General features: G+C 41.4%; 1 protein-coding gene and 1 long non-coding RNA gene across 3 annotated transcripts in view; both read right to left on the bottom strand.

Moving 5' to 3' along the window:
• Positions 1–22,360, bottom strand: part of LOC148775266 (uncharacterized) — a 40,418-nt gene extending 18,058 nt beyond the window's left edge. The window contains exons 1-2 of the long non-coding RNA XR_016039379.1: positions 21,877–22,360; positions 19,510–19,584 (exon numbers count right to left, since the gene is read on the bottom strand). This is a non-coding gene — a long non-coding RNA (uncharacterized LOC148775266). The remainder of the gene's footprint in view (positions 1–19,509; positions 19,585–21,876) is intronic.
• The window catches only part of LOC148775265 (A-kinase anchor protein 4-like), a 284,785-nt gene extending 261,510 nt beyond the window's left edge, over positions 1–23,275 (bottom strand). The window contains exon 1 of one of the 2 annotated variants that reach the window (XM_088844895.1): positions 22,368–23,275. In XM_088844895.1, coding sequence (XP_088701021.1) covers positions 22,368–22,415 — 48 coding nt within the window. In that variant the 5' untranslated portion in view covers positions 22,416–23,275. Of the gene's footprint in view, positions 1–14,307; positions 14,483–22,367 lie in introns of those variants that run through there. The other variant, XM_088844900.1, reaches the window with a different exon arrangement.
• Between the last annotated feature and the right edge of the window lie 291 nt (positions 23,276–23,566).

The following is a 23,566-nucleotide window of genomic DNA, read 5'->3' as shown; positions in this document are numbered from 1 at the left end:
TCTTCTTAAAACGGGGTTAAAAAGTAAGAATGGTAAGCATGAGAAGGAAGGAAGGGGAGGGAGATAAAATGATTTTGTGCTTATTTTATCTTGTTTGGTATTTCCCCCTGTAACTATTTCCAATAAAAAGTGGAGTAGATGAAGAAAAGGTAGTTACTAGATAGTTGAAATAGTTAAAGAGTTAGATTATAGATAATTGTTTACCTGTTGACATCTTATAGTGACTAATCTATAAACTACAGTGTATATACACATATATCACTCTTAATACAAATATTTAAAATAAATATTTAAAAATACTATTATTGAATATTCTTAGGTCCTTTCTAGCAACTCACATACCTTTTAATATGAGTGTTATGTTCTAATTTGTTGTCATCCCAAAGCATAAGAATAATTAAAGTATTACTCTTTTCAAATTTTGCATGGAGATAATTGTTGGGTTGTGGACACTATTCATACTGGTTTATCTAAACCAACTTGTGATGACAACGTAGTGTGGGATGCAGATGGGGATAATCTATAAACTTGCAGGGGTTGACATGAATTAAAAACCTACACTTTGACAAAAGTGCATCTGGCTCTTTAAATATTCATGAAAATATTGATATAAGGCCTCTGCTCTGTGGGGGTGTTTACTTTTCAAAAGTTTAGTTCTGCAAATGTGAGGGTAAAAAGGTTGGCATATGACATTGAATAATGTTATTGTCATAGGGGGAAAAACGGTTTTGATTAAGAACGACATCATCTGTGCCTTTTGATTTTCTCTAAGGCATGTTGGAAAGAGAGCAGGAAGAGCCCCTTGGTAAATAACACAAAACAGAACTAAGCATTTGAAGGAGCAGAGACAAGTAACCAGGAAGGATGTGCTAATTCTAAATGTGTCTCTTCCATAACTGGCCACACTTTTAGTCATGCAACAAGGGCTATTCCCTTCTAAGGAATGATCAGCTTCCAGTATTAGAAATGCTGATTTATTTGAAAAATCAACTGTCCTGGGTTCCCAAGAACTCACGACTGAGGCTCAAGCCATCTATTTGACTGGAACCCCAACTTTGAATTTAAGGATGATTATCTTAGGCCTCCCAGCAGGGGTCACTAAACTAATGATAAATATAAGCTCTGATATACTATGTAATCACTGTTTCCACTGCGAGTATAAAGAAAGGAAAAAAAAAAAAAACAGTGTCAAAGACCCTGATGGGTAACCTCTGGATGAAAACACAAAATGTTTTTCTTAGCCAAAGCGACAGCATTTTACTTAGAAAGTTAAGATATAATAGTTACACTGAGTTTACTGAGAGGGCAGGTGACTATAGCCTAGTAGCTTTGAAAATCATATACATGTAGGTTCAGCGTACTATTCAAATATTATAAATATATATAGGAGAGAGACCTAACTATGGATAATTAATGATTTTCCAACACTGATTTTGCTTAATCTTCATCCTTATATAAATTGAGCATAATAGAGGCAGCATTAAGATGCATTCTGATTTCACTGAGGAGTGGCCACTTAAGCCACCCTTCACCTGAAGACAGGCCTTCAGGCACCTCATTCTGGTGCTCCATCCCACACTTGCCATACTACTCCCTGGCCCTGAAATGATTTGGGGCTTTGAATGGGTTACGATGATATCAGCAAGAGTGGAGAGCTGAAAGCTTTTACTTGAGAAGTACAATTCATTTCCTTGAAATCAGCCCTAAACCAGTTTATAAAATTTAAAAGATGGTAACGGACAAAAGAGGTTGTGTCATCTTGCCACCTACAAATGCAAGGTCTTCACCAGAGCCTGCATCCCATCACCTCAGCCGTTATTTTCTCAAAGAGGCTCTTCCTGACCTCCAGACCTCAACAGCAGCCACATCACTCTTCATTCCCTTAGCATACTTAATTTTTCATCAAGGCACTTTCAACACCTACGTTATTTTCTTGGTTTATCTGCTATGTGTTCTCTCCGGCTAGAGTAATAAGCCCACTGACGTGGGGGATTTATCTGTTCGATGTTCTAATGAAAGTCCAGCATCAAGAACCCTGCCTAGAGACCTGGATGGACCTCGAGGCTGTCAAAGAGAGCAAAGTAAGTCAGAAAGAGGAAAGCAAATATTGTACATTAATGCATATATGAGGAATCCAGAAAAATGGTACAGACTGTTTGCAAAGCAGAAACAGAGACACAGGTAGAGAACAAACGTATGGACACCAAGGTGGGAAATGGGAGTGAGATGAACTGGGAGACTGGGACTGACATATGCACACTATTGATACTGTGTATAAAACAGATGACTAATGAGAACCTCCTATATAGCACAGGAACGCTACTCGATGCTCTGTGGTTACCTAAATGGGAAGGACATCCCCAAAATAGGGGATATAAGTCAACATGCAGCTGATTCAATTTGCTGTATGGCACAAACCAATACAACATTATAAAGCAACAATACTCCAATAAAAATGTAATAAAAAAGAACCCTGCCTAGTACCGTACGGACTCAATATAAATATTTCCAAATAAATGAATGAATAAACAAACCAACCAACAGAGGTGCCATGTATGATCCAATCTGGAGGGTAGCGAAAGAGACACGAGACACAGGTCATGACCACAAGACCCTCATATCTAGCTCAAGACACAAGAGTTGAGCACTTGGTGATTTTTCGGAGCCCTTATTCCAACTAAAGCGACTCATGACAAAAAGGCAAACCTGCTCGTCACTTACAAACATAAGCCTTCAGCAGGAACCTCCAGTGAATGGATCAGATATTGAAAATATTAGTTTTGATCCAATCTTCCACTACTTGAGAAGTTCACAAAACAAAAAGCCGTACTCTGTTCCACTGCCAAAGACAGAATCCAAGGCTGAGTAGCTCGCTGTTCTAAACTCACATGGAATTTCTTAGAGTCTGATATTCTTATTACATTTTGATATTTATTCTTTCATCTCTAAATTCGTAACACAGACATAGCACATCAGACACTTTCAAGATGAGAGATCATTTGTGAACTAACAGCACTTAATTAAATTTTTCTCTTGACTCTTTTTCCTTTAGTTATCACAAAAACCTAGATGTGAAAATGCCCCCTTTGGTTCTGGTTCCTGCCCGAGAATCATAGTTTTAAAATCTGAAATCTTCTCATTTTCCATTCTCTCCAACTTCAAATTAAGCATCGGATCCCGCTTTCTTTTGAATATAATTGAAAATGAAAACAAAGTTGTGGGGTAGTGGAGGCTACTCTGCTGAAAATTTCAAACACGTGAGATTAGTTGAAACCATCAAGAATTGTACCTGATTTCCATACTCTACACAACTTCTGTTCCAACAATAAATATTTAATTAATGCAAATATTTCTGCTCGATGTTCCAGAAATGTGGCAAACTTACACCTCCCTCTTGCTTTCAAAGACTCACTCATTTTTATCTTTTTTTTTTTTTCCATTCCGCTCAGGAAAGAAAAAGAGTAGGGAAAACCAAGGGGTTAAAAGACACCCCTTAATGAATGTGTTTAATAGCTGACATGTCTTCTTTCTTTTTGTTCGATTAAACTGGCACCTACTCAGTGTGGCATTGTTCACTTTGAAGTGGGACTTCATTGTTCTCCTACCAGCTTCCATCAAGGCCTCCTGACAGATGACCTATCAAATGCTTCCTCCTTTGTCTTCCAACCTCTTTACCACCCCTAATTTCTTTTTTCTTTTCTTCTTTTTTTTTAAAGGCACAATCTGCTCACCCTCTGGCTCTTCCTCCTTCAGGGGTAGCAGTTGGTAAGCCAGGGGCTGTTATGCAGAACGTGTCTGGGTCCCGATTACCCGAGGAGAAGTAGTGCATAAATTAGGAGATAGTGTTTCTAAAGCTGTCAATGATAAATTGTTCTTATTTCCTGAAACTGTCATAGGAAAGAAGGGTGTTCTGAGATGACTTCTGACACCCCTGTTGCTCCTGGAAGACAAAGAGGCCCTAAAGTCTCCTGCCAGGTCTGGACCAGGAATAGGCTTATGACAGACTCAACACCGAGCTTTAGGAAATAAACTAGAACTGGCCCTGTGCTCAGAAGGCAAGCTTCAATTCAAATTAGATAAGACTGTATCTATTGATAATACAAGGCTTCTCAGGTGGCTCAGTGGTAAAGTATATTCCTGCCAAACAGGAGATGCAGGAGATGTGGGTTTGATCCCCGGGTCGGGAAGATTCCCTAGGGGAGGAAATGTCAACCCACTCCAGTATTCTTGCCTGGGAAATCCCATAGACGGAGGAGCCTGATGGGCTACAGTCCATGTGGTTGCAAAGACAACAACAGATTGATACTGTAACTGTTCCACGAGTCATGTGGATTATATATCTGAGGCCCTGCGGAGGACGCAGCGGCAGTTCTCTTGGGCAGGGCCAGGAACTCTCCTAAGGGGTGAGAATTGGGACGAACCATCCCCACAACCCCCAGCGTGACCTGTGGTCCTGGGGAGGCTGTTAGGGTGGAGTGACTAAAAGTGGACTTCTCTGGATCTTCCTGAACACAAGCCTTCAGAAGTCCACCTTCAGTGAGAAGAGACCACCACTCTATCCCATTCTCTACCCCGCCTCCATCCCTCTCTCTGCCCCTCTCCCCACACTCTGACACACAGACGATACATTCTAGCATGGCTGACACCGTGCATGCTCAGCTGCGTCCAACTCTCTGTGACCCTATGGACTGTAGACCACCCCAGGCTCCTCTGTCCACGGGATTTCCCAGGCAAGAATACTGGAGTGGCTTCCCATTTCCCTCTTCAGGGGATCTTCCGGACCCGGGGATCAAACCTGCATCTCCAGCATCTTCTGCATTGACAGGTGGAGTCTTTACCACAGAGCCTTCTGGGAAGCCCATGCATGGCCAACACCATCTATATAGAAGTCAGTTACTTATTAGATGGCAAACAACCCAACCAACCACAATACACAAGTATCTGAGACACAACTTAAAAACATCTCCATCAAAATGATTATATATTAGCTTTAGAAAAAAACAGAACTGGGGTGTAGTTTTACGTTATGTTAGTTTCTGCTGTACAATGAAGTGAATCAGCCATATATATATATAGACACCATCCTTTTCAGATCTCCCTCCACCACCCCATCCCACCCATCTGGGTCATCACATAGCACCAAGCTTCCCACCAGCTATTTTACATGCAGTGGTGTATGTATATATATATGTCAATCCCAATCTCCCAATTCATCCCACTCCGCTTTCCCCCACCTTGTGTCCACAAGTCCGTTCTGTATATTTGTGTCTCTATCCCTGCCCTGTGAACAGGTTCATCTGTACCATTTTTCTAGACTAGACATGTATGCATTAATACACGGTATTTGTTTTTCTCCGTATGAACAGACTCTAGGTCTATTCACATCTCTACAAATGATATTATTTTCCTTTACATGTTAACTCTTCAAATTATAGACACAGATCATGCTTAAAACCAACTTCTACAGGACAGATCCTCTCCAAAGATGGAGGAAGTGACACATCATGACTTATAACTGACAAGACACTATTTTCTTTTTCCAAATTTTGTGAAATTTTGTTAAAATAAAATGAGTTGAACAGGGCAAAGCTGATATGAACAGTATAGTATTTGTATAGACAAGAATAAAATTTACATTTAAATTGTACTACATGTTTGATTGGCAGAAACACAAGTCATACATATTTTTCCTTTCTGCAGCATTTCTACTTGAATGACTGCTTCTCTGCTTGGCTGTCCTCCAAATGGATGTAAATATGAAAGCCTTAAAAGAGTAAACTTCAGTGCCTCTGTTTGTTTAACAAAACTGAACATCAATCATTGCATTTAGTATCAGATCTGATAAGTACTAGTCACATACTGGAAAAGCAAAATCTACTGTGAGTCTCTATGACTGCATTCTCTTCCATTTATATGGAAGCTTCACCATGCTTTCAATCAAGTTAGAGAACTGGATATAAATGAAGTATATAAATACTTTCTAACTAATGGTGTATTAATCTAAGTGAATATCTGAAGAACAAGGCGTATGATTTAATGCTGGACTCCTCTGGTAATTCAGGCATCCTAAATAAAGTGTCAGTTTCACAGCCGAGAAAGGAATGGCTCTCTCCCAATAGAAACAAGAAATGCTTGTTTGGCTCATGTTGATTTACATAAGAAATTAGGCTTTTGACTTCCTTATATTTGGTTGATTAAACTTAAAGTTTGCAGCCAGAGATGATTACCAAAATATCACCTAGGCAAAAGTCACGGCAACCCTACACTTGACATTACTGCATCACTGAAAATATGTAGCTATTGTTTTTCAATAGATGGTATAAATCAGGCCCCGATTATCCAAACACTAAGAATTCACTAACTTCTGGATGACATCCAAACTCCTCAAGCACATCTGCTCTACACACCAGCAAAAATGTACAGCGACGAGTGAGCACAATTCAACATAACAATTTAAATGTTTCATATAATTAATGATATGTAATTAAAATTAACGTAATTACATTTGGGTTCTCTGAGGTAACTATTTTACAGTTAGCATTTCATCAACAAATAGCTTTTCCAAGGCACAGCACAGCTCTTCCTACGGCAGCAATCCATACTCAGAAGTGTCCCTGTTAGAGTACATAAACTGGAAGGCAGCAAACCCAAATATTCCAGCGCATCAAGTCCTCGGCTTTAGATTAGGTTAGAAGCAACAGAGCCTTGTGAATTGAAACCACATGTCAACCTACTTGTTCATGGCTTCGCCTTCAGCTTGCTGGAGGCTGGAAAAGGACAAGAAAGTCTAACCACAAGATCAGCTTTCTTACAACTTTACAAGCATAGTCAATTACCAAGAGACCCATAAAGAGAAGACACAACATTCCACACATCTCAACAGGGCCAATAAAACTGTCTACTGACATGTCTTAGTTCCTTAGGTCAAAAATTTGATGAGGAGATGGTGGGGGAGTAGTACCTGAGAAGCTGTTCTGCCTTCATTGATGGAGGAAAGACATTTACCCAGTATTGAGATGGCGCTGTACCTGTGTGCAGTCATTCTATGCCCCTGTCTCAATTAAGGGCAGCATCATATAGCCACAATAATAGCAAAGAGATCTTACGGTTAGGATTTTTGCTTTGAAACATTTGGACCACTGAACTGGCTTATGGAGCAGATACATGACCTTAAAATATATATCCTCTCCCCAGATTTGCTCAATTCAGAAGAACTGTAGCAAAGAGGCTTTCTCTCTTAAACGGAGGGCTCAAGCCTGTAGCTGTCTAGTCGAGTCTCTCCAGACTGACTTTCAAGGTCCATTGCACCTTTGGAAGGAATCCAGGTTTCTCTTCCACCCTCTCCTTCCTCTCAAAATAATTCTCTGGCTTGACCATGCCCAAGATTAAGTTTCCTTTCTGTCTTTCCTTTAAGAATTTTTATTAACAGCAAAGCATGACAGGTTCACAGTAAATGTCAGGTTACTCTTCCAGGCCATAATGAGAAAGTAACAGTCCCCCGACACAGCCTTACTCAAATAAAAGTTATAGCTTTCAGGGGTGACCACACTCAACTCTTATTGATCTTTCTGTTATTCTAAATAATCTTCCTATTAAAGTAGGAAAGTTAAGAAATAGGAAAACATCCACTTTTCGGCTACCAAAATGTTGTCCTCTCCCATATGCTGTTCTTTGCTGCCCTTGGGGGTCATCCAATCTGTGTACCCCATTCTGTCATGTTAGCACTGAGGGAGCAGAGCTATATTTGGGTGTTTCATTCACAATACCCCCAGAAGCCCTTGGAAATCAGTGGAGGGAATATCAGTGGAGGGTAATCCTGAAAGCACGGCCATGGCCAAGAGGCACAATTATTCCAGAAGGGTTGGCATGGTAAGGAAGGGCTAGGGAGGAAAGGTATGGGTCTCCGGCTAGAGACATGTTCATTTTGATGGGGAAGGGGAGTCCAGAGCAGCTTGACTCTCTTGTGCATCAAAAGGTCTGTGAAAACACTGTTTTCTTGATGGTCAAAAAAGAGATTTGCCCCCTTACTGTGAGCAAAGGCCAATCTACACAAACACAAACCTGAAATTTGATGATGGTGATGAAAGACCTATAGGCAACACTGAAAATTTTCTTCTTTAACAGGCAATTAGACTGCCATAATGGCTGTACCACCTGGACCCAAGTGGGACCCTCAGATCTATTTCAGTCTTTTAGTTTGACTCCAAGGTACTGAGGACCTAACCCAGAGGGATGCAGTCACATGGGTGGTTTGAGAGTCAAGGTCATTTCTGGAGCAAGACATGAGGTGGTGTTTCAGCTTCGAACTTGAATTGATAACCACGAGGTCCCTTCATGGGCTTCCCAGGTGGCTCAGTGGTGAAGAACCTGCCTTCCAGTGCAGGAGTCTCAAGAGGCACAGGTTCCATCCCTGGGTCGGGAAGATCCCCCGGAGTAGGAAATGGCAACCCACTCCAGTATTCTCGCCCGGAACATTTCATGGACAGAGGATTCTGGTGGGCTATGCTCCATGGAGTCGCAAAGAGTTGGACGTGACGACTGAACACACAGCACACACAGGCCCCTTCCTGGAGTCTCTCTTTCACAGCATTTTGTTTCAGAAAAAGAAAAAGGGGGAGAAGGAGAGAATGTACACAAAAGCAGTATATTTAGGGAATTCCCTTTGTTGCCAGGCCAATAGAGACTTACTCAGCAAGAGGAGGAAGAGATGGGAAAAATAAATTGGTGAGACCTTCTTTCGATTCTACTTTCAACACAAGCTTCCTGATATGTTTACTAATCAAAGAAATGTGTGGTGTGAGGCAGGAGAAAGAATACTGAAGTGAGATTCTAGAGACCTGGGCCCCAGTTTTTCTCTGCCCTTGCCTGGCTAGCCGAGACTTAGAAGCCAAGAACTGCTGGATCATTTTCAGATTATAATCTAACCTGAAAGAGCAGATCATTTCATCTTTGTATTTCAGTGCTCCGATCTGTAAAATGGGAATGATGAGCTACAAAATACCCAATAAATTGTACATATGACTTTTATCACCAGTACATCCATCTTCCTGAGTATGAAGTATGCATCTATAATCCACACTTACGCTGGTTGTGATGGAGGTGTCTTCTTACGAGGCTTGGAGTGTCCCTTATTTTATTAACTATACTTTAACTTAAAAATTTATTCTAAAATGATAAACGTATTGGGTTCAGTGGTTCCAAAGAATCTGTGGGGCATTAGTGAAAGCATGCTGCTACTGCTAAGTCGCTTCAGTCGTGTCCGACTCTGTGCGACCCCATAGACGGCAGCCCACCAGGCTCCCCTGTCCCTGGAATTCTCCAGGCAAGAACACTGGAGTGGCTTGTCATTTCCTTCACTTATGAAAGCATAAGTGAAACATAATTGGGAAGCTAAATTATTAAATGCATTCAAAAGCTCGGGGCGTCTGCACATGAGCAACAGGGCACTTGTTTTGGCCTGGTTCATTTGGTGCCTGACTACATGAGTTCTTATCAGGATGACTGTTTAGATTAAAATTTTAAGTAGCTGAAGTTCGTGAAGCATTGCATAAACACAAGTAAAAAGTTGTGCTTTAGCGAATGCAAGTGAGCTTTGTCATCACTGGGCAAAGAGATTCAGTTCAGAGTCTCTGGATGGAATACAGTACAGATTTGATCCAGGAAAGTTAATCAGCAGCTTCTTCCAGGCAAAAGCATTTTGAGGTTACTTGGTCCCATTTCTTTATGCAGAGTCTGGGGGATAATATGATGGTATTCTGGATTACTATTCACTCTACATGTGAGAGGTTTATTTCTAAATCTTGAACATCAGTTCATTCATTTGTAGTTTCTTCATGGACACACCTAGCATGTCACTGTGGTCTAAATATTCTACTGAGTCTAATTTGTTCCTGTTCTCACCTTCTTGTCCAGGCAGTAGAAAAATGTAGGTACATCTCTCCTGGCAAATGGCAATATTCTGCAACATTTACAAAGAGTGGGTGATCACCACAGGCTAAACATCATTTCAGAGAACTTCGCTTTAGTTTTTAGAATATTTTCAAGTACTCTTTCATTGTGCAAGCAGACACATGCCTAATTCAGAAGGATGAGTGATGAGTTATATTGATAACAATATTTACTGATATAACCTTAGTACGGATCAAAGGCGTCCAGTAAAACAATTTGTAGCATAGTCAGTTTCAAGTCTATAAACCTCACATGGGTGGTCAGATGGCAATAGAAATACCCTCTGAAGCAATAATTAGCCTTGTCCAGAATGGATGATCTAGGTAACCTTTTTTTTTCACCTTTTCCATTTCCAATTACTAAACAGAAAAGCCTAGTAAAAACAAAACAAAACTCTGCTCCAGCTACATCCCTTTGAATGGAGTCCGCTTACTGAAGGGATGAGAGTTGACCTTTTAACCTCATCATGCTTCTCAGATTAATTAGGATTCAGGATGTTGCAATCCTGACAGTGTAGAGAGCTAGAAGGAGAGGAGAGGATCGCTTTCCAGTTCTGGGTCGCTGACACAAACTGAGAGCATTTAGCCTCTGGGTGTGATCATTTGTGCTTTGCCTCAGAGATGGTGGATGGGGTTCAGAACATACTCAGGGTTATTTAGACAGAGTCTGAGGTAAAGATGGAAAGAGTTTGTCAAGAGTTTTATCATCTATTCAAAAGCAGAAGCCCGTGGCTTTTCATGAACTAGTGCCCTTTTGAGAATTCATCGTGACTTGATTGAAGACACTGTGAAGAAACCTCAGCCCCTTCCATACCTTTGAGAGAGGAAGCATAGCTGGCTGGAAAAAACAATAATAGTGCCTCTACTGAATTAACACTCCCACTTCACCCACACATTTGTTTCGTGACACTAAAAATACTCAGCTTTACTTTCCATGTAATAGAGAACTCAAAATGAAGCTAATTACATCCTGAACATGAGAAATACCAGGTGGTAAGTAGATGCTCCTTCTTATAACACAGCTGAGACAGAAGAGTATATCCGTCTCTTAATGGGGTAAGAACTAAAGCCAGAACCACCGCCAGTCAAAGAGAATCAAAAGTGTTGAATTATGGAATGGTAACACCGGAAGTGAGAGAATGAGTCAGCTCTCTCATCATTTTGCACGGCCAAAGTTATGACCAGAGAGGTTAAGTGATATGCAAGTGATTACAGCTAGTACAATCCGGTTTACCAGGCAAAATATTTATGAGCCTGGAAAAAATGCTTTCCACTAAGGAAAGGAAAACAATACAGTCTAACGAGGAGGTGGTTGATACTTCATACAGAAACAGATGTCTGAACAGGGAACTGCAATGCAGTGTCTCTAGCCAAGACGGTATTAGGACACGGACCTCTTGGTTGATCAGTGGCATTTACATCTAGTCAGCTGTCTTATGCACCTGGACTCCCCTAGTGGCTCAGTGGTAAAGAATCCACCTGCCAAAGAAGGAGACGCAGGTTTGTACCCTGGGTTGGGAAGATCCCCTGGAGAAGGAAATGGCAATCCACTCCAAGAATCCAAGCATTCCTGTCCGGGAAATTACATGGACAGAGGAGCCTGGTGGGCTACAGTCCATGGGGCTGTAAAAGAGTCAGACACGACTAAGCAACTAAACAACAATAACAAGCTGTCTCAAACACATGGAAACTTGGCACTCAGTGCATCCAATCTATCAGAAGCAAGACAGGAAGTCAAAGAAAACTTAAACATCACTTCTGGCACATTGCAGGTATCCAAGAGAAATGCTGGAGCCCCACTGGTTAAAATAAAATCCCATCCATTAATAAAAAAGAGATATCATCAGCAGTGAGGAAACCTTGACCCCTTGCCTAGGGGGTCATCAGAACATTCTTTCTAGTTTAGAATTCCAGGAAAGGCTTCCAGCTAACAGGGAAATGCAGCCACTGCTACGTGGAGAAGCCCAGCAGCGTAATTTCCAAGAGCAATCCTCAGACCAAAAGAAGCCAGGAGGAGCAGGGATGCAGCCAATTGGAGGATGCTCACAGCCTGGGAAACTGCACTTGTCTCGCTTCTCACACACACCACTGGGGACATCAGAGCGAGTGTGGTACAGGGAATCGAGCGCCGGGCTCAGAGAACAGCTTGGGTTTTGTCTCAGCACAGATCAATCTGGTTGTGCAGTGCTGGGCCTCTCACTTTATTTCCTCATATTGCAGGTTCCACGTCAGCACATAGCGGCACATAAAACAAAAACAAACTCGGATGTGACCGCATTTCACATTCTATAGATATGATAGGCATGGAACAAAGGGTTTCCAAATATTTCCCCAGAGGAAAGTCACAATATGACACATGAGATCCGAAGGGGATATTTCTGACCCACGTTGTGAGGAGACGAGCACTTTCATTTCTTTTTTCCTACTAGAAATTCATTCACCCACAAGGATCAAGGATGGGATTGGACTTAGAATGTCACTCTCTAGCATGATCTTCTTGGGAAATACTTGGGGTAAATGATGATGCTTATAACTAAGAACAGGAGGAAAGGAAAAGACAAAGAAAAAAAAAATAACAGACCATATGTGTATCAAAGCCAAAGCCCTCGCCTAATGTATGTGATGTTCATATCAAGTTAAAGTGAAAGCTGCTCAGTCCTGTCTGACTGTTTGTGACTCCATGGACTGTAGCCCACCAGATTCTTTGTGCATGGAATTCTCCAGGCAAGAGTACTGGAGTGGGTTGCCATTCCCTTCTCCAGGGGATCTTCCCAACCCAGGGAGTGAACCCAGGTCTCCTGTGTTGCAGGCAGACTCTTTACCGTCTGAGCCACCAGGGAAGTTCTTACCAAGGAGATTCTACTGAGCCTGTGCCTGGAGCCCAGGATTGTGGTCAGTCAGCCCTGCTGTTGGCTCAAGTGAGAGTGTAGCCCTGAAAGCCACCTCTTCATCTCTTTTCATGGCTGTGGAAGTGTTTTATTTGTCTGACAAAGGACAGAAGAAGACTCAAGACAGAGCAGGGCTTTCTGTGGGGGCAACATAGGAGGCCAGAAATACAGGAGGGACTTTCAACAGCCAGATCTCTGGGGGACTTGGGGACGGCAGTTAGAAAGCCATCGTATCTTCTCTGATTATTAATTAGTCTTACAAGGTGAGGAAACTGCACAGTGAGCATCATGGCAAGAAATGGAGAGATGCCGCCCTCCAACGGCCCCAGGATGTCCAAGAGGAGGCTGGGCCACGAGAGCACGAGGGGCATTGTTTCTGAGGGTCTATGTGGTTCCTCTTGGGGAACCGCAGAAATCAGTCCTAATTCTTTCGTTTTTGTAGATGGGAGATGCGTGTTTCCAGAAGCACAACTATTTCAGACACAGAAAATGAAACAAGATAGAGACGATAAAAGGAATTTTGCCCTGATGCCATTTGTACCCAGCCCATGGGTACGGCCATGTCACACCTGCGTCACATGAGCACACATGTAAAACGTCCAATGCTAAGATAGGGCAGCGTGGCTTGGAACGTTCAAATGCAAAGACGGCTTTTTGAGACAGGCTGCAAAAGTCTGTGGCTCTTGAAGCAGAGCTTACATCTAAATATGATTTAAGTAAATGGGAGGGAAGAATGAGAAATTTCCAATCCGTCACCCCCACAAAGAAAGAGATACATCTGAAAGAGAATTAGATGCACAGAACTTTCTATCAAATTGGAGGGTGCATATTGGATAGACTTGGGAGATGAAACTTCATGGTTAAAATAACAGAATACACGCACAGAAAATAGAATTATACGTCAGAATATATAATATTGCTCACAAGGGCATGCCTTCATCCTGTGCTCTGCTTGGTGACTCAGTCCTGTCTGACTCTTTGCGACCCCATGGACTGAGCCCGCCAGGCTCCTCTGTCTATGGGGATTCTCCAGGCAAGGATACTGGAGTGGCTTGCAATGCCCTCCTCCAGGGGATCTTCCCAACCCAGGGATCGAACCCAGGTCTCCAGCATTGCAGGTAGATTATTTACCACCTGAGCCACAAGGGAAGCCCAAGAGTCCTGGAGTGGATAGCTTATCCTTTCTCCAGGGGATCTCCCAACGCAGGAATCGAAATGGGGTCTCCTGTATTGCAGGCAGATTCTTTACCAGCTGAGCTGCCAGAAAAGCCGGCCTTCGTCCTACCTGCACCCAGTTGGGTATCTGATGCACTCTTCTCTACGTAAGTCCCTAATAACATCTCTGTATACATGGGTAGAGATAGAACATGCTGGAGGTGGTTTAGTCGCTAAGTTGTGTCTGACTGTTGCAACCCCTTCTACTTTCCAAGTGGAAAATTTCAGATACCAAAGGGGGGAAAAAATACACTCACCCACAGGTATCACGCCAAGACAACCCAAGATCAGAATTCAGGTCACCCGCCCGCAATCAGTTCTTGCTACCTGTGTACCTACCAGTGAAAGTATTCGTTTCAAATGACTACAGTAAAAAACTGTGGCTTAATATCAACTTAATAATTAACTTTATGACCTTATGCAAGTATTCTAGTAATTCAGTTCAGTTCAGTTCAGTTCAGTCGCTCAGTCGTGTCCGACTCTCCGCGACCCCATGAATCACAGCACGCCAGGTCTCCCTGTCCATCACCAACTCCCGGAGTACACTCAAACTCATGTCCACAGAGTCGGTGATGCCATCCAGCCATCTCATTCTCCGTCGTCCCCTTCTCCTCCCACCCCCAACCTTTCCCAGCATCAGAGTCTTTTCAGTTGTATTAAATTCAGACATCACATTTTACTATGCCCATGCATAACATATACTATATAATTCATAATAAATGCAATGTAACGTGTAACATGTACAACAGCACATGTGTTGCCTTCATGCATTCATGCTCACTCAGTCATGTCTGAGTCTCTGCGACCACATGACTAGAGTCTGCCAGGCTCTACTGCCAATGGAATTTTCCAGGCAAGAATACTAGAGTGAGTTGCCATTTCTTCCTCCAGGGCATCTTCCTTACTCGAGGACTGAACCCAGGTCCCCTGCATCTCCTGCACTGGCAGGCAGAATTTTTACCACTGTACCGCTGGAAAGCCATATATTATATATGTATAGTATATATAAACACATTATATATATATATATATACATGTATCTCCACACATACACAGACAAACATGCATACATATATTTAATGGAAGGGACAGGCAAAGGAAAGTCTATTTAGGACCTTAAAAAATCTATTTATGTAAAATAATTGGAAATACAGTTTATTTATACTGGGATCTAAGGAACTATATTAAATACATCAGTGAAACTTCCTGAAGAAATTTTGGCTTTGTTTATTTGCAAAGAACTACTTTATTTTCCTCTAAGATAGATTTTAGATAACCTTATCCTGATCTCAGTGGAGAAAAAAAAATCATGGCTTATGTTTCTAATACAAGTGCCTATGCTTTCTGAAAAATTATTCCTTAATTAATCTACACATAATACATACATTTTATGGGCTATTTTTAGCACGGCCTTTAAAATGGACATTTTCCTATACTGAAGATTTTTCAGCTGTAGGCAAAGTAAAATAATATCCTTTCTTCTATGGCTCAGAGAAGAAACTGAATTAAGCTGCAAAATCTATGTCCATTTGTCTGTGGTCAGGGGAAGAAAGCCTTAATCTTTTGTTTCAAAGATTCCACTCAGATCCCACCAAGCTCAATTATTAATTTGTCAAAGCATTAAATAAGATATGTTTCACCTCCTCTTAAGATGACCTGACTCAATGTCTTCCTATGACAAGTAGATTTAACAGGCCCCTTGTGTCCCACTGCAACCAAGCAAAACTGTTTTCATCATCAACAGTTGTGTGAATGAACTTTAACTTACTGTCTGGGTCTATGTTCTCCCTCTCTCCTCTTCATATATATATATATATAAAATCAATATATAAATCAGAGTGGTTGGTAAGACAGAGGTGATGAAAGTGTTAATGTGAAAAGGTACAGAGCTAACAATCCAATATGGTACATCCGCCTTTAGGCACACTTCAGTTCCATAACTTAGCAGGGACAAATTTATTTTTGTAGTAATGCATGGAGAATTTAAGTCCGGGTGGTTTATATTTATAGCAGCTGCAGATAAACCATAAAAGCAGTCGAGTGAAGCAGGTGGAATAGACTCTCTTTTGATGGAAGAACAGTCCTCAGTCTTGAAGCAGCATGAAGCATTTTCAAGTTATTACAGAAACTTTTATGCCTGGAGTACAAAGCCTGAGGTCTCTTGCAATTCAGGTTTTCAAATCTGACCTCAGAAGAGGAGGCATGTGAGTGTTCTAACGTGTGCCCTCCCAATGTATAGGCTGAACTAACTCCCACGCTCCCAAAATGTAACCGTGTTTAGAGAGTAAGTCTTTGAACAGGCATTAAGTTAAAATGGGCGGCTGGAACTGTCCCTAATTCAATGTGGTGTCTGTGTAAGACGAAACGTGAACACAGAGAGACACCAGGGATGTGTGTACACAGAGGAAGACCACGGGAGGCCCTGCAAGAGTCCTCTGCATTCACAGACAAGAAACCACGCCTGCTGGCACCTTGATCCCAGACATCTGGCCTCCAGAACATGAGAGATTAGTGGATGGTGGTTTGAACCATTCAGTCTCTAGTATTTTGTTATGGAGGTCCTAGCAAACCAAGATGGGGCATAAAGTGATTCCTCACTGCGCTTTCCTGCACTGCCATTATCCCTGTTCATGGCGATGGTTTTGTATTGACTCCAATCACCAGCAAACTGTGTACTTACATTAGTTACCCACCTTCCCCACCTTTTATTGCTTCATTATTGCTATTGCGATTAGATATTTTCTCCCTGACCCGACTGTCTACAACTCCAGGTCACTATGTCTATCATGGGCTTAGTAGGAAAAATCAACAATTACTGTTGTACTGACAATATGTGGGTCAAAATGGTACTAAATTAAAAGTTTACAAACAAAAGTGTTCCTTTTGCCTCAGATAAAATGAAGGGATTATTCCTCAACAGAAGTCCAAAATAAGTAAGCTCGGAAAAGTTGTGGCCTCAATGTAGCCGTTAAAGGATGTTTAAAGACAGCTTAGATTTTATCATCTAAAAAAGAAAGAGTCCAAATGCCTGAAGCTATAAACCTTAAAAGATGGTTTAATATGTAAGAAATTAAAAATGAGCTGTTCCATGTGGTCTCCTGTGCAATAAACAGGGCAAAGTTACTTGTATAAACATCTCTAGCCTTAGGCTGAAAGGCATAAAGTCAAAATTAGCACCTATTACATTCCAATAGTATTAGGGAAGGACTTGGAACAACTGGAGGATGGGAAAGAAATTAAACAGACATATGATCAGAAAAGCAAACTGTCAACCTTTATTTGGGTTGCTCCAAACACTGCTTGGAAAACTCCTACTCATCCTTCAACTCCCTAGATCTTAGGTCCTCTCCTATGGAAAACCTTTTCAAACACCCAGGAAGTCCTCTGTGCATGCTTCAAATGTAGCATTTATTGGATTGTTTAGTAACTGTTGCTCGATTCAATTAAAATTAAAACATTAACTTAAGATGTACTGATGTATATCACTAAGAAAGATAATTCAGTGCACAATTCTTTCTTGTCATATAGAATTTCAGTTTATACTTAGTGAAATAGCCCTTTTAAACTTGTTTAAATATAAATTTTTTATGGCATGTTACTCTGGTCATACACAGAAAAGGAAAATACTAGCATATTATGAGTAAATAATTCCCAGAACTTTTTTTACTCAGAGTTTGACTTCTTAATCTCTTTTTGAATCAGAGTTGTGGATAGTTTTTATTTTTCTCATACAACTGTACACTCTGAGCCATCAGGAAGATATGTGATACCTACTTCTAAAATCAGTGCTTCACTATTATGTCTGGAGTTATCCTCCAAACCCCTGGAGTTGATCTGTAAAGTTGTGCGCCCTTGCACAGACTATAATTATGTCAAAATTTCCATTTGCCTAACGATGACTGTAATATTCAAAGATGGTAAAGTAAGAAAAAGAATGTGTGCCTTAGAAACAACTAAACATAATAATGACATTCCCTTGATTTTTCACTATCTTTCTGCTTTATTATTCTGTGACCTCAGAAGAAAGGGAGAAAGTTCTGGATACTCATGTATCCCAGTCCCCATGGGAACTCGGCCTGTGGTCTCATAATTAGTGCCTAATTTTCTGAAAGAACATGAAACAAATTTAAAAGGGCTGTTGTTCAGTCACTAAGTGATCTCCAAATCTGTGCAACCACATGGACAGCAGCCAGGCTTCCTGTCTCCCAGAGTTTGCTCAGACTCATGTCCGTTGAGTCGGTATGCCATCCAACCATCTCATCCTCTGTCATCCCCTTCTCCTGCCTTCAATCTTTCCCAGCATCAGGGTCTTTTCCAATAAGTCGACTCTTTGAATCGGGTGCCCAAAGTATTGGAGCTTCAGCTTGAGCACTGGCCCTGCCACAGATCGGGGAGTGGGGATGGTTTCGAGATGATTCAAGTGCATTACATTTACTGTGTACTTTATTTCTATTACTACAGCAGCTCCACCTCAGGTCATCAGGCATTAGATCCTGGAGGTTGAAGACCCCTGCCTTGAGAGCCGTTTCCCAGACTTCCTCTTTGCAAAATTTGTCCTGTCCTCTCACTTCAACTCTCCCAATCCTAAGCAAACGAATTCCTCTCTTCCATCTTTCTACCTCAAATGACAAGTTGTAGCAAGCATGCATAGATCTTGTTATTACTGATCTTTCAAGTCAATGACTGAGTCAGCTTCCTCTTTGCAATTCCCCCACCCAAGAGCTAAAGCTGGCAGGCACTCTAAGCACTGTTAAATGCTGTTCAAAATGAATAAACCAGTGGATTTGCTTCATCCTTTAGGGAATGGTTAAAATCAAAATGTATTACATAACATGATGCAATACTATACAATAGCTAAAAGGAATAAATAGACTTCAAACACTTAATGTTATACATGTAAAATGTGTCGGTAGTAGTTGCCTGGGGCCCAGGGAGGGACAAGTCTGAAGGTGGTTATCCTCCACAAGAATTTTTGCTTTTTCTCTTTCTTTTCATTTTAAAAATAAATAATACTAAAAGCAACTTGCTTGTTAATTCAGGATGGCAGAAGCATAGGTGTTTGTTAGATTATTCTTTATGCTTCCTGTAGCATTTTAAAATTTAAAATAAAGAAACATTTTTCAACTTTTAAATGCATAGGAGATCTTTTCTATTTCATTAACTGGATATGAAGGAAAAGCTTCATTGTGACATTCTATTATTCAATGCTTTCAAGTCTAGCATCATCATATATGTGTATGCGCTTATTGATTATCTTTGATTAGAATTTCAGCCACATGCAATTCTGTCTCTATTGCCTCAGCGCCTAGATCTTTGGCCACAACCTAGGCTCTCAAATAAATATTGTTGAATAAATGAAACAGTATACTGACCATTCTGTGTATCCATCAACCTTTTAAAGATATTATCTCATCAATTTAGTTCTTAGAATTAATCTTTAGTAAAATTCCTCCACTTACTTTGAACAGTAAATCAACTAATGCACTCCTGAAATTCCATGCAGATTCGTTGTATGAGTGGAAACGTGAAGTTTTCTGCATAGAGAAGGGCAAGCAGTAAAAAGGATGCTGAGAAATGGTAATGGTGAAAGGCATCAGAGGATGCTGATAGTGGCTGGGACAAAGGAACCAAACAAAGGGACACAGGGAGAAAACAGGGAGAGCTAGGTGGTGATGATGACCAGGTTTACTATTACTATAACAACATAACAATAATTCTAGACCCCGGACTGCCATGTATTAGGTATTTTCTAAGAGCAAAGAACTCTGATGGACCCTTTACATATGGTAACTTAGTTTTCAATTTAGCATCCCAATATTGTACACATGCATAAAGCTCAGATGGCTCTCTTACTAAAGATTATAGAGACAGTGCCCTGGAGGAGGGCATGGCAATCCACTCCAGTAGTCTCCTCTGGAGAATCCCATGGACACAGGAGCCTGGCGGGCTACCATCCATGGGGTCCGAAAGAGTCGGACACAACTGAGCAACTAAGGGCAGCGCACAGCGATAATGGCAGAAAGAGCGTCAGACAAGCATCTGTTGTCCTCCAGAGTGCCAGCTTAGTCACTATATAACCGCTGCTTTTAACTGTCTTTCTTTCTTCTCCCTGATCATCACAGACATCCCAGTGATAGCTTACTCCATCAGTTTTATTGGATTCTCCTGGACAAATTTATAGGGCTAAAGACTTATAGGGGCAGTGGAGCCTTATTAATCAGTACTCTCCTCATGTGATGTATGGCCAGATACCCATTTGCATTAAGCTGTCCACCCACACCAGCTACTATTTTCCAGAAACTACATAAAACATGCAGTTCCTTGGAGAGTGATTCACTTTTACAAGTACCTGAGGGAGTTGTCTCACTACCAGGTAAGGACTTCCTACCCTAGATTCAAAACCCAACCTGGTGATCCTGAACTTCTTTGGCGATGCTATTAAAAATTAATTCTCCCACCCTACCCCATTGTTTCCCAAGCTATGATCCAAATTTCAACATTGCTAGAAATGATCAATACAGAGATAGAAGTATAATTTTTCAAGGAGATGGAATGGAATCTCCCAGACCATTTACACCTATCAGTTGAAAAATATCTATCTTGGCAACTTCAAGCATCAATAAAAGTCAGTTGGTTCATCCCTCCCTCCACAGGGCCTTTGCACTGTCATTAATGTCTTCTTCATCAGATCCTGTAAAACAAACAAACAAACAACAACAACAGGAAAAACAAAACCAAAAAACAGAAACAATGAAAAGAAAAGAAGCTTTAAAGAAAGAAAGGCAAGGAAAGGAGGGGAAGACAAGAAGAAAGGGGATAAAAAAGGGTAGAGAAGAAGAAAAACAGGAAGGAAGGCCTTCATGAATTCCTTCCTGTTGACAAAGTTTTTACAATGAGAATCTTTTGCGGGATGAATTAACAACATTCCTCATTTAGTACAGAAGGATGCGGAAGAAAGCAAGCCTGGTTGGAAACAAACACCAACTACATCAGTTTGTTCTCTCTATAGATTTTCATTTGTTTTGTTTCCATTAAAAAGGCATAGCCAGTACATGAAACACTTGGGAAATATACATAATCAAGGGTTTCAGAAAAAGGATAATGCTTCAAGAGCAACGACCTAACAGTGCCCTCCTTTCCAGGATGCTGAGACTAGATAGACCAGCAAAACTGCACGTACATAGTCACTCAGTCCCAAGGTGCTTAATTTTTATTGCAGAGTCAGAATTAACCTTCACAGAGTTTTTTCTCTTAAAGTGTCCTTATTTTTGTTGCTAAGTTTGTTAATTTCCAAGAGTACCCACTCTCTCTTCCCTCATCCCCTTTCCTTCAACTTGCTGCTGCTGCTGCTGCTAAGTTGCTTCAGTCATGTCCAACTTTGTGCGACCCCATAGACGGTAGCCCACAAGGCTCCCCTGTCCCTGGGATCCTCCAGGCAAGAACACTGGAGTGGGTTGCCATTTCCTTCTCCAATGCATGAAAGTGAAAAGTGAAAGTGAAGTCGCTCAGTCGTGTCCGACTCTTAGTGACCCCATGGACTGCAGCCTACCCAGCTCCTCCTTCCATGGGATTTTCCAGGCAGGAGTACTGGAGTGGGATGCCATTGCCTTCTCCGTCCTTCAACTTGAGTAAAAGCCAAAAATTCACATCAGAGGATAGTCTCAAGTATAGGTGTAAGAAGAGACACCTGGATCAACCAGATTTCAGCACAGCCACTTACAATTTTAAGACCTGGTGTTCTGTTTCCCCAGTATCTGTACACAGTGGGACACATCCAGAATCACAAAGCTCATTGGCATTAAATTCTACAGAAGGATGTTACTTACAGGGGTTCTACACTGAGTTGTGTGACACCGGGCAACTTGTTTCACCTAAGTGAGCCTCAGGGTTCTCACCGGATAAATAGCAGAAAAAAAGTTATATTTGAGAGCTGCTTTTATTTTTCATTTATTTTTAATTTTTATTTTGTTTATTTATTTATTTTTTATTGGAGGCTAATTATTTTACAATATTATATTGGTTGGTTTTGCCATACATTGACATGAATCCGCTGCTTTTAGAAAAAGGTCACTCAAGTCAAGGGTGTGCTGGTAAATGCTTAACAACTGTTTCTCTGGGTGGGTGGGGGGAAGCCCCGATTTGCAGTGTTTGCCCATTCCTGTGGTATAAACAGTTCACCAACTCTGTTTTCAAACTACAGACACTATGCCGTTGAATACTGCAGCAGAAAAGATACAGTGAGCTGACCGGAGAACATTCCAGCGCACCGAGTACTCCGTCCACCTGTGGATAATGGCACAGACTTTACACGTTTCACCTGAGCAGAAGCTCTTCCCTTCTCTCTGGACATCTCATTCCTTCTCATATTCAAAACTCAGCCTCACTTCTTCCATCAGCATTTCCAAGATCATCTACAGCAGAATCAATTCTCTCATCATATCTCTGAGAGCCCAGCATATAAAGAATCCACCTGCAATTAAGGAGACACAGGTGTGATATCCGGGTTGGGAAGATCCCCTGAAGGAAATGACAGCCCACTCTAGTATTCTTGCCTGAAAAATCCTATGTACAGAGGAGCCTGGTGGGCTGCAATCTAAAGGGTCACAAAGAGTCAGACACAACTGAACGACTAAGCACACACATTGCACATCTCATTTCTACTCATGATTCAAGACTCAACCTTACAGCCACCTCTTCCGTCAGCATTTCCAAGATCATTCACATCTGAATCAATTCTTCCATTATCATATCTCTAGTTAACTCCTCCTCTATTTGTCCTATATTTATTAGTTGTGGACAAGTCTATCCTTCCTGTTTCCCCTCACCTAGCACATATCACAGTCTCCATGCTGACAGTGCATAGCAAAATCCCCGGAACATAGTAGGGGTTTGGTCAGTGTCAACTGAATAAATAAGTAACTAAAACTACTGAGGTGGCTTAAAAGTTTGTTCTGGTTTTTCCACAAGATCTTAAAAACCCGATCAAACATTTTTGGCCAACCCAATACTTTGAAAAAGCTTGACAAAGTCTCATCAAGAAGCATTTTCCCCTCAAGGACTGAAAACTCTCTGAAGACAGGACAGTGTCTAATTCTTCTTTAAACTCTTTATTTGAAGAATTTAAATAAAGAATCTAGTATTTCATTTGTACCAGATGAAAGTTTAGAACTAGAGTGAACTGAGCCAGAGCAATGGAATTTCCAAAGTGGCTGATGCAGGTGTTACTCATAGAATAGTGACAGGAGGGGCCCCATTGGCACCAGGTTCCAACTGACCTCTAGGATTTCAGTGCAGTGTGCCTCTGTTGCCTCAGAGCTGTCTATGAAATCTGGACTTGCCACAGGATGTCACATCGGCAACACCAGTGAGCTTTAGTAATCACTAGATGGCAAGACAGGACCACCAAAAGAGCTGCGAGAGGCACCCAAGCTCCCAGCAGGGAAGCCACACACAGGGGAATGAAGAACAGCATCCTTCTTCAGCACTGTAGCTGTGAACATAAGTAATCAGGCTGCC

Source organism: Moschus berezovskii, chromosome 16 (assembly GCF_049115385.1).
Source record: "Moschus berezovskii isolate FMDL1 chromosome 16, NW_MosBer_1.0, whole genome shotgun sequence".
Lineage (NCBI taxonomy): Eukaryota > Metazoa > Chordata > Mammalia > Artiodactyla > Moschidae > Moschus > Moschus berezovskii.
Note: the sequence above shows the minus strand (reverse complement) of the source record. Positions and strands in the feature narration are given on the sequence as shown.